This window comes from Hemitrygon akajei, chromosome 5, assembly GCF_048418815.1.
Source record: "Hemitrygon akajei chromosome 5, sHemAka1.3, whole genome shotgun sequence".
Taxonomy (NCBI): domain Eukaryota; kingdom Metazoa; phylum Chordata; class Chondrichthyes; order Myliobatiformes; family Dasyatidae; genus Hemitrygon; species Hemitrygon akajei.
Window position 1 is genome coordinate 42,769,588 of NC_133128.1, and position 14,239 is coordinate 42,783,826.

The window sequence follows — 14,239 nt, forward strand, 5'->3', positions numbered from 1 at the left end:
TTGTCTCTGAGTATATTGTATATTCACACCACACTAAGTGTGTGCATTCTGCCCCTCATCTCTTCATGGTATTCTGACTGTTTTTCTTTGTTTCTTTTGCTCCCATAGGGATAATAGTAGTAGATGAGTTGCATATGTTGGGTGATTCTCACAGAGGATACTTACTGGAGCTTCTCTTAACCAAGATATTGTATGTCACTAAAAAGAGAGAAACGAGGTACATTTTTACAATGGCAACAATAGGATTATACAGAATATCCCAGTATTCTTATGATATTGCACATTTCTGCAACAGTAATTTGTTTTGGCAGCGATTCAATCCTGATCTTGGATATACTATTATGCACAAGTGAATGGCTACTTTTCTATATAGTATCAAATAATTAAGAGCACAGAATGAACCATTTTGAGTATTGTACAATTTGGTTATTTGAATGTTATTTGATTAGTTTCACACAACTGCACTTAGTCCCATAATCCTGTTCTATAAATATACCCAAAGTTAAAATCAAATTATAGTTTCCTATATAACTATTCATTTATGCTCTGAGCCTTTGTTGACATGCCTCTTTGTGTCATACTTCTGGACTGCAGTTTAGATAATGATTAAAGATTATGACATAAATTAAAACCTTGTGTCCTTGTAAACATTTCTGAAATTAGAGCAGTGGATATATGATTAATTGTGACTGTGCCAATTTGTGTGGCGCACCTCTGGTCAAAAGCTTGTATTCCAAAAATAGCCCTCACCTTAACTCTCCACCTTCTTTCACCAAGCCTTCTTCAGATTCATTTTGCCAGCTTCTCTCACATCCCATGGGCTTCTGCCTTTTACTCCAGTCTCCCATTTGGGACCTTGTTAAAGGCCTTTCTGGAGTCCATGCATGACCTATTTTACCCTCCTTGACACTCATTTACCCTTCAAACAATTCAATCAAACAGGAAATCCTCTTGATGAAGCCATGCTGAGTATCCCTGATCAATCCCTGCCTCTCCATTTGCATTTTAATCATCCCTTCAGAAATTTTTTCAATATTTTCCTTACCACTGATGTTAGACTTTCTGGCTCCCCTTGCTGTCCTTGAATAAAGGTACCTAATTTGTTCTGCTGAAGGCATTTGGCACCTCCTCTGTGGCTAGAGAAGATCTGAAGATTTCTGTCTCCCTTACCGCCTATTGCAGATGTTGGGAATATATTCATCTTTAAGCTTCTATGACATGTAATACCTCTTCATTATTAATGGTAATTTGTTCTGGAATTTCACCAATCCCTTCCCTGAATTCTTTGACTGCAGCTTTTTTTGCAGTGAATGCTGATAATTCATTTTAGACATTCTTTACATACTTTTTTCCCTATGGGCCCTATTCTTTAATGTGTTGAAAAATTTGGAATCTTCAATTCTGCTGACTAGTACTATTTCTTGACCTCTCTTTTCTTTCCTAATTACTTTATCATTTACACATTATCTGTTCCTATAGAGCCTCCCCTCTTTCAGTTCTCGACCTACCTTAAGCTACCCTTTTCTTCCAGCAAGCCTCAACATTTCTTGATGTACCTGTTTGGATTTGTTGGCCTTTATCTTCCTTCGGTATGGGAAAATGTTGATCCTGACTCACTTTCATTTTTGAATTGCTCTCACTGGTCACATGCAGATTTACAAAAAGACCCAGTGTTAATGGAAATGTTTTTAAAATTTCAGTCATAAGATTTCATCAGAAGAGCAGAGACTTAGTGATGGAATACAGATTGTGGGAATGAGTGCCACTCTTCCAAACCTAGGGACTGTGGCAACCTGGCTGAATGCAGAGTTGTATTGTACAGATTTCAGGCCTGTACCTCTAATGGAGCGGTTAAAGATTGGGAATAAAATTTATGATTCAGCAATGACAACGATACGAGAATTTAAATCCATTCTTCAGGTAAAGGTAAGCATTTGAATAAATTTTCCTAAAAATCGAGCTTACTGTTCTAGTTCTGATTGAAGTTTTGACTTCCTGAATTGGAGATAAGATTCCTCAGATCTTGATGCAATTATGAGGAATTTTGATATGATCATGGTAGGTATACCATGCCTTCTTATGAAGATCAAGGAACTGAGGTCCCCAATACCATCCCAAATGCTCCTCCTACATCGTGTGCTGTCATGGGTTAGAGATTCCCAGGAATCAATGACGATGTTCTTTTTCTTTCAAGGAGGCTTTGAGCAATTTTATCTTCCTTGTACAGTTACTGACTAATATGTAAAGAATGATATACTTATCTTGGAAATAATACAGCATGAAATTAACTAAGCTGATTCTTAGGGTGGAAAATGTCCTGATTCTTAGGATGGAAAACTGGTGGATTGAAAGAGAGCAATTGGCTGTATTTACTGGAGTTCAGAAATATGAGAGGGAATTTTATTGAAACATGGATTCTGAAAGGCTTGACTGGATGGACAGAGAAACAGCAGAGAATCAGGCCCTTTAATGCACATTGCACTGGTTTTCAAACATTCATGTTTTACCCAATCCTACGCAAGCTCGTTTTATTCTCCCCACATTCCTACTAACTGTTCCTGATTCTACTGCTCACCTAAACACTCGGGGCAATTTACAGTGGCCAGTTAATCTGCAATCTGCATTTCTTTGGGATTGGGAGGAAACTGGAGCATCCAGAAAAAAACACACACAGGAAAAGGCACAAATTTAATAAAGACAGCACCCAAGCTCAACACTGAACCCTGGTCACCGAACTGTGAGGAGCAGCTCCATCAGCTGTGCCACCAGAGAACAAGTGGTTGAGCACTTAAAAACATTCCTTCAGTTGACTAAATCTTCTGAGTTCTCTGAGCAAGGAAGTTATGTCTGATCAGCCATTGAGTATATTTTCAGGACTGAGATGCATAGATCTGAGGGTTCTAGGAAATCTTGGGAAATAAGGAAGATACGTTTGAGATATAGGATCGGACATGTTATGAATGGGGCACAAATTAGAAATCTGTATTGCCTAGTTCTGCTTCATAAGCCAAAAAATCATTTGGATGTCGACTGCATCACAAAATTTATCCAGTCATGTGAAAATTAAAAGCTTACACTTGAAGCAAAATCATATGATCATCCATATGGTAATGAAAAAACATCACGCTGGTAAGTGATTGAGTAAAACTGAGGAAAGCAATTGCTTTACATGTTATTTTGTGAGTAACCCTGCTGTGTATGCATACTGGGACTTTGGAAAACAATGTTGTCTCTCATAAATTTTAATAATATACGTCAACAGAGCATATGCTTAAGAAGTTCCAAAATCCCTTGTGTAATTAGAAAAAAAAGTCAAAGGTAATGTGCTTGCATGTGCATCCCTCATAAGTTTGAATCTGTAGACCCTGGCTGGAACTTTGGTATTTAACGTTGCAGTGAAAGATTGAATTATTCTACCATAGCATTACCCTTAAATTTAACAGTATATGTTCATCAGTGGAGCAAAATTAAAGGAATGCTTCTGGTCGGAATTGATCTGTTCACATTTTTAAGCTTTAGATTTTCCTTGCCTTGTGTTTTGGATTTTCATGCATTCTTTTAATTAATATATATTTGCCACCCCTCCCTTATCCTGCCCGGCAAAAGATGTACAAACAAGAATATGTTGGAATAATTCTATTTAATGATTTTCCTGGAACCTCATGTAACCGTTCGAGTGATTTTTCAAAGAAATGCTAAAATCCAAAACATTGTCACAAGCTTATTTGGGCAGAGCTACTTTATAATTATTAATGAAAAATCCCCTTTATGGTTTGTAATTGTCAGTATCTGATGTCAATATGTACATTATTGCTTGTAGGGTGATGAGGATGATATAGTCAGTCTTTGTTATGAGACTGTGCATGATGGCCACTCTGTCCTTCTCTTCTGCCCATCTAAGAACTGGTGTGAAAAGCTATCTGAAACCATAGCCAGAGAATTCTTCCATCTGCACCACAAGGCTGCTGTTGGCACAGAAGGTGAGTACCCTTGTTACTTATTAATTCAGACTTCAGTTATTTGAGTATGCCCTAATTTGTCTTTTGACTTTGATCATTTGGACGTCCAGATTTAGTGAGAACTGCTATCATGATTTTTTGGAGAAATATTTCATAAAAGAATTTAAATTCTAAATTGGTAATATCCAGATTGTTTGAGTTGTATCACAACCTCACGGTGTTTTGAGCTGGCATCAGACAAAAACAAATGGTGGGAAATAGATAGTAAAAACAAACATGAATGCAGCGTGTGAAATTAGAGGTTCAACTTGCTGTTCATAAACATCAAACTCTCAGTAAGCAACTCATTAAATTGAACTTTCTAATCTTGATAGTAAATAAATTATATTCTCAATTCTATTTAGTATAATAAATTCCTGCAACCAACTTTTCCTAAATGTCATGCTAAATGAGGGATAAAGGGATGGTTGTGGCTAAGTATGGGTGGTGGGGTGGAGATTTATCTTTACCAAAGGAGATGTAAGGAGACTGCCTTCTGCTGGTCTGTAGGTCACCACTGGGCAAGGTGTAGCGCTTGCTTATTCCCCGATCAGGGTCATGTGAAGCCACAGGAGCAGGTGGTGGATGGTCACATGAGCAGTTGGTGCATATCATGTCCTGGTTATGTGACCACTGACACCAGGCGGATAATCTCTGAAGAGTATTGATCTTGTCCTGCCAAAAGGTTTCGACTCAAAATGTCAACTGTACTCTTTTCCATAGATGCTGCCTGGCCTGCTGAGCTCCTCCACATGTGTGTGTTGCTCAGATTTGCTGCATCTGCAGATTTTCTCTTGTTTATAAAGACATTTACCCAGAAGAAGGCAATGGCAAACCACTTCTGCCAAAAATTTTGCCAAGAACAATCCTGGGTGTTTGTGTTGTACAACACAGCACATAATGACAATGATTATGGCTGGGTGTGTCTTGTACAGATCTAGATTTGTTTTAACTTTCAAGAGCAAAATCAGAACTTGCACCTGACCCAAATTTTCTTTTATTCAGTATGTTGACATCAGTGGTTTTCATGGTGGAACACAGCAGGCCAGGCGGCATCTATAGGAAGAAGCACTGTCGACGTTTCGGGCCGAGACCCTTCACCCGAAACGTCAACTGTACTCTTTTCCATAGATGCTGCCTGGCCTGCTGCGTTCCACCAGCATTTTGTGTGTGTTGCTTGAATTTCCAGCATCTGCAGATTTCTTCGTGTCAGTGGTTTTCATTGTGAGTTAACTTCCATTTCCTTTTTTTATTCCAGTATGCACTGATTCAGTCCTTTTATAGCTTATTTATCTGTTATAATCCAATGTATAGTATGATATATAGCTGTTCTTCATGTACAAACCTGGAATATTCTTGTTATGCAGTTTAGAGCAGTTTTTGCTAGATGCTGTCTGACCTGCAGAGTTCCTCCAGCACTTGTGTTTCACCCCAATTTCCATCATCTTCAGTCCATTGTATCTCCACTTTGCTGGATAGCAGCCAGACGGGTCAACTATGCCCATATTATTGCTTTGGCCTTGGTTAGCTTTATGGTTTTACACTTAGGTGCATTTGACTCAGTATTCCACTGGGCAATGCACTTAGCGAAGATACATCAGCAGAATTATCTGTGAAGTGTTCTTATCCTAATAGATCAATCCTGTGCTTTATATATAGAAGCAAGGAGTGAAAAGGCAAATAAATTATGTTTTAATCACTTAAGTACCAGTGTGACATTTCTGAGCACTGCATACAGTTCCAGGGACTTCCTGACATCTTCAGTGATTTTTGCCATTTAAAAACTCAATTCACCATCTGTATTTCAAAGGAAGCATTCCTTTTGTGATTCCTAGCAAGCTTTTTGTCTATCCAAGAATCATTCCCCTTCTTCTAGCACTCTTCCATGCATCAGCAGGAGATGAAGCATCTGCCACTTTATCTCCTTTCTACCATCCTGTGATCCAAACAATCCTTCCAGGTGAAACAGAGATTCATTTGCACTTCTTATCTAGTATATTGCATTCCGGCTCGGCCAGCACCATCACAGGCACAACCCGTCCCACCATCGAAAACATCCCCAAGAGGCTGCGCCTCAAAAGGCAGCATCCATCATTAAGAACCTCCACCTTCCAAGCCATAACCTTGCCTTGTTACTACCGGAAAGGTGGCGATATTAGGACCCTGAAGATTCCAAACGCAACGATTCATGATCAGTTTATCTTCCCCTCTGTCATCATATTTCTGAATACTACCTACCTCATTATTCCTTTTTTGTCCACTATTCATATTGTAATTTTATGCCTCTGCACTATACTGCTGCCTCAAAACAACAAATTTTACATCTTATAAGATAATGATAATAAACCTGATTCTAATTTAGTGTTTGCAATGTACTCTGCTCTACAATGACAAAACTAAACACAGATTTAGTGAATGCTTTGTGGAGCACCTGTGTTCAATCCATGGGCTGATCCAGAACATTTTGTTGTCTGCCGGTCTAGTTCTCTACCCATTCTGACCCATCTATGTGTGGCTATCTTCCACGTGACTTATTGCAGCAAGAATTGAGTTTATCAGCTTCTGATAACTTACACTCTGTTCATATCAGAACTAGCCAGTTCTGCTGCAGATCAATCATCTGTAATTTTTACTTAGTTTCTCTCTTCTCATAAGTACGTTTGTACAATCTGACCTGCTTAGCATTCTCTACAGCTCTGAATTTCACAGTTTTTATATTCCTCTTTTTTTTCTCTCTAACAATCATTATCTCACAGCTTTTAAGTGTTGAGTATTCCTCTCAAAGTTCTCTCATTAACCTATCGACAAGGTTATTTCACCAACTGTTTAATCCTGACATTGTGTTATTAAACGTAGTCCCTTTAACCTACTCATGCCTTCCCCACACTCTCTGCAACTTAAAACTAGTTTGTTTTCTCTTTTTTCCAATTCCGACAAGAGCTCTTTGACCTGAAAAATTAATTTTATTTCTGCTTCTGCACATGCTGTTCGACCTGATGAATGTCACCAGCATTTGTTTCAAATTTACACATCTAGAAGTTTCTTTTAACTTGCTTCCAAGAATAATCCCAGGAATGAGAGGATTGGCTACCTGAACAGGCTAGAGAATCTGGGATATTCTGTTTGGGTCAGGGAAATAATTTAATATAGGGTTTGGGGAAAAAAACTCTTTCTCTTAGTGGAAGAGAGTCAAACAACATAGTTATGGTGATTGATAAAAGAACTAAAGACAAAATGATGAAAAGAATATCTGTGGAAACTAATGATAATCTGGAATTTAGAGACTATGATGGCTATGGAAAGATTTATTGTGGGTTTGGAAAAAGAATATTAAGAGTTTAGAAAGGATGGGGATATTTAGGGGCAGAAATAAATGAAACCCAGGGAATAAGAATAATTGGATCACACAAAAAGCATTGACTTCATCAGGGTGAATGGTTCATTTTCTGTTTCCTAACAATTAGAAGCTTCAAAAAGATTACCGGTATATTAAATCTATATCTGAAAATATTTAGCATTCTTGAAATCATTTCAAAGATACAATGTAATAGTTTGAGATACCTATATGCAAAGTTAATAAGAAATTCATTTAGAAGCAAGTGTTTATTTTTTTCTGATATTTTATGCACAATTCATAACATTGCTCAATCTGTGGCAACTATTGATGAGATTTAGACTCCACTTGAGTCATTACAGCAAGTTAATCATCACTTGAATTTAAAAGTTTAGAAGTGAATATGAAGTGTTCTGTTGTCTACATAATTTCAACTCTCTTTGGTGCCATTTTGAGATCTACAGACAAGCTGTTGAAAGCATTCTGGTTGCATTTTATGAATTTTCTTGTAGGACAATGGTAGAATGTTAAAATGGAAAAGAATTGATATTAGTCAGAAGTATTTAAAGTGTTAGAAGTAGAAAACAATCAGACATCTAAATGAAACCACGCACGTGCACACATCCATGGAAAAGAGGAAACAGTTGATGTTTCGGGCCGAGACCCTTCATCAGGACTCTAAATGAACCCAAATGTTTGAACAACCAGGTGTGTGCCAGTGGTCATGTGTTTTTTGTAATCATCTATTCGGCATGAGATGTTTCCTGTGAAAGCATCGCACTGCTCTTGGGTTGTAAAAACATCATTAGGTTGTTTTAATTATGTGTGCTCTTTATAGAATTAAGGGGTAGCACTGCATGCCGTGTGCCAATAAAAATGTTTGTGTGTGCCATCTTGGCATGCAAGCCATAGGTTCACCACACCTATATTCTCATTTGATTAATCACCTTTAATTTACAATCTCCAAGTCCAAGAGTTAGCCAATCAACTGTCATTTCTTTTTTCAAGCATGCTCAACTTCGCAAGTGTATTCCAAGTAGCTGATATAGGCACAAGTCCTGAGTATTTGACTTCCCTGCTTTGATTCATATTAAGTGATTATCCTGTAGTATTGTGTGTCATTTCACTTAAATTTTTCATGAGATGTACTTAAATTTTGTTGTTCAAGTGTTTCATTATTACACTTGTGTTTTATTGTAGGATTTGTAAAAGCATCCAAGTTGCTTCCTTTTGCACTCCGTAGGGATGAGCTTCAGGAAATTGTAGATCAGTTGAAGCGATCGCCAACAGGACTTGATGTAGTGCTAGGTCGTACTGTACCTCAAGGAGTGGGCTTTCATCATGCAGGTATTATTGTGTGTTTCAATGTAAAATGTAATTGCTATCTGTTTTCTAAAGGACATACGAGGGAAGATTTTTCCCACAGAGAGTGGTAGGTGCCTGGAATGCACTGCTGGGGATGGTAGTAGATAGAGGCTGATTCAATAGGGAGGAAAGTGGAGAGCTATGGTCTGTGTAGGAGGGAAGAGTTAGTTTGATCATGGAGTAGGTTACAAGTTTGGCACATCGTGGGCTGGAGGCTCTGTGATTGCTGTACTGCTCTATGATGAGTTGGTTTCATTAAAGTATTGGTAAGTAAATGACATTTTGAGGATGATGAGTTTTTTTGTGCAATGATCATTTGTTTTAATGTTTTTTCTGGTGGAATGGAATATTTGTGTGGGAAGATGATTGATGATATGTATGTACCCAGGAATAGCTCATTTGAATTTGTGAATAAAATTCACAAGTAAGATTTGTGAATAAACTGAGCCTGAGGGTTCAGTTATTGCCCCCGAACCATCAGGCACTTGAACCAAAGGGGATAATTTCACTCAACTTCACTTGCCCCGTCATTGAAATTGCTCAGTTTGTTGTCTTCTACACTTTAGTTGAACACTCAAGTAGGGCAATCTTTCATTGTTTCTGTTATTATTCTTTCGATTTATTGAATATGCCACAAGAAAACGAATCTCAGGTTGTATATGGTGACATATCTGTACTTCGATAATAAAACTTATTTTGAACTTTGAAGTTACTTTGTAAACGGCTGGATAATGTATGATGTGTGATTAAGTTTGTGAATGACATTAAAATTGGTGATGTTCTGCATAGTGAGGAAAGTTGCCTAAAGCTTCAACAGGATGTAGATCAAATGGAAAACTGCAGAGCATTGGCAAATGAAATTTAATTTGGGAAGTCCAGTAAGGGTAAACAGATACAGTAAATGATATGGTACTAAGAATTATTGGTAGAGAGAATGAGAGATCCAAATCCTAGTTCTCTGCAAGTGGCAACGCAGGTTGGGTAGTGAAGAAGGTGCATAGGGTGATGTAATGAGTGACAGATGACACATATTGTTCATAAGTTCGTAATACAAACTGTTCTACTTAATTCACAAACACTGTCATTGAGTTGTTGTGTTCACTTTAAGAGAGGTTGTCTGATGTAATGATATCAGTGTAAGGTAACTGATTTTGTTTTTGTTTGGAATGGAAGTAAAGGGCTGCATGCTTTATTTGCAAAATCCTACAGGTATTTGGCATGGAATGTAAGAGTTGCGATGTTCTGTTGCACCTCTAGATTCAGATACAGATTAGTTCATTGTCACATACATTAGGATAAATGAAATTTGCTCACCTGAATTTTATGGTAATAATAAATACAGCAATAATTACAATGGTGAGTGCAAAACAGCAGAATGATTTGCTGTTGGGTTGCGCCCATGTATCTCGACTTTTGCCGTCAATTTATTTCATTATAATCGCTTGGCACATTCAGATAGAAAGCCTTTAGTTTTGACTTTTTAGCAAATAATACTAATTTGGTCACATTGCTTGCTTCTATATTATTATCATAATTCGCCGTCCTGTTCCTTTCTATTGCACTTAGATGATAATTACTTGTATTTCTACCTTGTTGTATTTAGCTTTATTTTTTCCTTCACCTAAACCCTTTCTCTATACTTTTCTCTCACTGACCCCTCCCCCAGCTCGACCATTTCCAACTTCCTGCAACTCACCTCAAAATCTGCTCTCAGGGCCAGTTATTTGATGTGTAAGGACAGTGATCTCAATACAATTCATGTCAAACCTGACCCAGTGGAATAGTCGTCTCTTTCCACAGTATGGCTTGAATCGATCCTTCTTTCATGTACACCGCTCTGACCTAATCATTCAAGTCTTTAGTCTGTTTCTACAGTTCTTTACAATTTTCTCCTGCAACAAGGTAACCAGATAAATTTCTTCCTTAAGTACATCACAATGACTGAAGATCAGACTTCAGTTTATTAACAGCAAAAATTCCTTAGGCTGCAGACAATTTCTATAGATACAGTATGTTTACTGGAAATTTAATTCATCTTAACAAACCTCTAAATACTAAAGCTACAACACATGATTTCTATCTTATTTTGTTTATTTAGCATTCTATTGAAAGGTTATTACTCAAAGTCTTAACTTTTTAATCAAGCTAATAATCTGTTATTACCTTCAATTCTTCATTATAACTTCTATAGCTGTTCTAATATTTTAATGTTATTCTTAATAACTAATCTATCTGTTTTAATTCTGCCAAAAAATTCCACTCAGTCCCCCTTACATCTAGCCCCCACCCACCAAATTCTTCTCTCTAGAAGCTACCATCAGATGAAAATCACTCCATGAGTTAGTGAAAACTACTTCCAAATACACTCCCAAATTTCCAAGTGCTGGTTTAGCTTCTGCTGAAATTACCAATTGACCAGTTTTAGGCAGGCAGGTAGCTTACCGCAGAGAAGTACAGCACAGAAACAGGCCCTTTGACCCCTCTAGTCCATGCTGAAACCATTTAAGCTGCTTCCTCCCATCAACCTGCATCGGGACCAGAGCCCTCTATATCTCTACTATCCATGTACCAATCCAAACTTCTCTTAAATTTTGAAATCGAGCTTGCATGCAACACTTGTGCTGGAAGCTCATTCCACACTCTCATGATAAAATATAAAATAACTTACAAGTCAAATTTTAATTTATCAGCATTTTCATTCTCATTAAATTACTGATCTATGCATTCAGTAGAACATGTTGCCACACACTCGTGTTGTATATAGTGCCTTTCAGTTGACATTTTGTGAAGCTTTTTCCAACTTGGACTTGAATTGTGCAAAGTCTGCATTAGTAATTGGCGAGCATGAATTCTTAATCTATTTTTTCCTTTTCTTATTTCCATGTTAGGACTGACTTTTGATGAGCGGGATATTATTGAAGGAGCATTTCGTCAGGGTTTAATTCGAGTTCTTGTGGCTACCTCCACCCTCTCCTCTGGGGTGAATTTACCAGCTCGTCGTGTGATTGTGAGATCACCAGTGTTTAATGGACGACTTCTTGACGTTATTACATACAAACAGATGTCTGGGAGAGCTGGAAGAAAAGGAGTGGACACCATGGGTTAGAATGGCTTGCTGTTACTTGGTATAGGTGTATAATTTATGTAGCTTACCTATTGGGTGATAATTTAAACAGTGTATGAGGCAACAAAATTGTTTCTTAGAGAGCAGTTCCAATCAATCATCACTAAATAATCTAGATTTGAAACCTATCATAATACTATCAGGAGTTGATTGCACCGAGTTATTTTTCAAAGAACAGTTTGACACCTTATGTTAGTCTGCTGGTAACTGACTTCATTGAATTTCCGGAGTACTTTTAAAAAAAAAAGATTGATCAATGTGATTAACAAAAATTATTGATGTTACTAGCACATTTTATATCAGATGTTATTTTAAGATTTTTTTTAAAGTAAAATTATTCAGACTTTGACTACCCCTCTTAATGCTAGTTTCTACAAGGGACAGCAAGAGATCCATCAATTATAGATGATACACCTGATCTATGGTTAAGAAGAGAGCTTTTCAAATCCTAGTTCCTTTATATGGGATAGTTTTCTTCATCGACTTGTAGTTTATTATTTTGGAACAATATGACTATGAGCACAAAGTCATTCAGCTCTTAATGATGACACGGTCATTCTTGAGATTTTTATCCTAAGTATGGCAAAATACGGCTGGCTCCTTATTGGGTCAAAACGTGTGCATTACTGACCTGAAAATCAAGTACAAACTTGCATTTGTAAATCCAGCTTTATGAACTTACTGTATGAAGTCACCCTAGACCCAAATGGTGAAGTCCTGTATGTCAGGCTTGTGCTGAATACAATCATAAAGCAGGGAATCAAGAATGAGAAAACCTCACCCATGGAACAATTGTGCAGATTTGATGTAAGGTATTTATGAAGAACAACAGTGAGTATTCTAGCAACTAATTTACCACTGGAATCTTTACTATGATCTTCAGTGAGGAGAGCTTTCCATTGTTCCATTCCTGGATAACACTAACTCTTTTAGGATTGTATTTCCCATTGGAAAGTCTTAAATAGTCATAGCTTTTTAACAGTAATTATGCAACTTCAAATATGAAGAAGTAAATTCCTAAGTGAGGTATATACCATCATGCAATAATAGACCATAGGAGCAGAATTAGGCCATTTGGCCCATCATTTCATCATAAGATCATTTGGAACTGATGCTTGAAAACATTGTCCCAATTTAGTTCAGTTTTTCTGGCATTTATGACATGTCTGAAAGATGTGTAGGATTTCAGTTTAAAAAAAAATTATGATTTTAAAAAAAGTGTTCTGTATTAATTAAAATTTGTATGTATTTCAAATAGGGTTATTATAGTGAGAAAAATCCACCTGAATTCATCACTTTATTTTAAACTTTATTTTCTTAGTGGAAGAGGAAGACATTTAAGTAGAAGATATTTAAAATGCTCAATTTTATGTTTTTTTGAAGGTGAAAGCATATTGGTATGTAAACATTCGGAAAGAACCAAAGGAATGAGTTTGTTACAAGGTTCTCTTAGGCCCGTGCACAGTTGCCTTGTGAAGGAGGAGGGAGAGGGCATCACCACAAGTATGATCCGAGCCATCCTTGAGGTTAGATCCAATAGTTATGGAACTCGTTTCAACCCAATGTATTAACTAGTCTTTGTTAAAAGGTTATAGCTTGATGGGGTCAAGAGGTGTTTATTTCCATCTCATTGTTGATCAATTTGTTAATAATATGTAATAAGTCAAACTTTTTGTATACTGTGTTAAATTAGCTTCAAGCATATACAGACATTTAAAATCTAATCCAGACTCTGCTGTAGCTACTGCAAAATGTAAAATAGCATTTTATATAAAATGAGATTAATGTAAATTTCTGATGCAACAGTTGTAGATTGTCAATATCAGGCTTTGTTGAAAATTATGCATATTTCAGAAAACCTCAGACAAAGCTAGCCAATTTGCAGATCAAGCATTGTGGCCTACCAGATCATTCATTCATGATTTGTGACTATCAATGGATATGTTTCTCTTTGCCAGTGGGTCGATAAATAAAATAATGTAATTGTTTAGATAAAAACACTGCTCTCATCAAAGCTGTAGATAAACAGCGATTCAAAGCTCTGGGCCTGTACTCCATAAGGCTATAAGATAGAGGAGCAGAATTAGGCTGTTGGGCCCATCAAATCTGCTCTGCCATTTCAACATGGCTGATACAATTTTCCTCTCAGCCTCAATCTCCTGCCTTCTCCCCGCATCCCTTCATGCCCTGACCAATCACGAATCTATCATCCTCTGCTGTAAATATACCCAGGCCTCCCCAGCTGCCTGTGGCAAAGAATTCCACAGATTCACCACTCTCTGGCTAAAGAAATTCCTCCTCCCCTCCATTCCAAAAGGACGCCCCATTATTCTGAGGCTGTGTCCTCTGGTCTTAGACTCTGCCATCATAGGAAACATCCTCTTCAAGTCTGCTCTATCAAGGTCTTTCACCATTTGA

General features: G+C 37.3%; 1 protein-coding gene across 1 annotated transcript in view; it reads left to right on the forward strand.

Moving 5' to 3' along the window:
- The window catches only part of polq (polymerase (DNA directed), theta), a 90,091-nt gene that overhangs the window by 11,740 nt on the left and 64,112 nt on the right, over positions 1–14,239 (forward strand). Inside the window, exons 7-12 of the mRNA XM_073045357.1 lie at positions 109–217; positions 1,701–1,926; positions 3,821–3,980; positions 8,533–8,679; positions 11,586–11,798; positions 13,205–13,347. Coding sequence (XP_072901458.1) covers positions 109–217; positions 1,701–1,926; positions 3,821–3,980; positions 8,533–8,679; positions 11,586–11,798; positions 13,205–13,347 — 998 coding nt within the window. The remainder of the gene's footprint in view (positions 1–108; positions 218–1,700; positions 1,927–3,820; positions 3,981–8,532; positions 8,680–11,585; positions 11,799–13,204; positions 13,348–14,239) is intronic.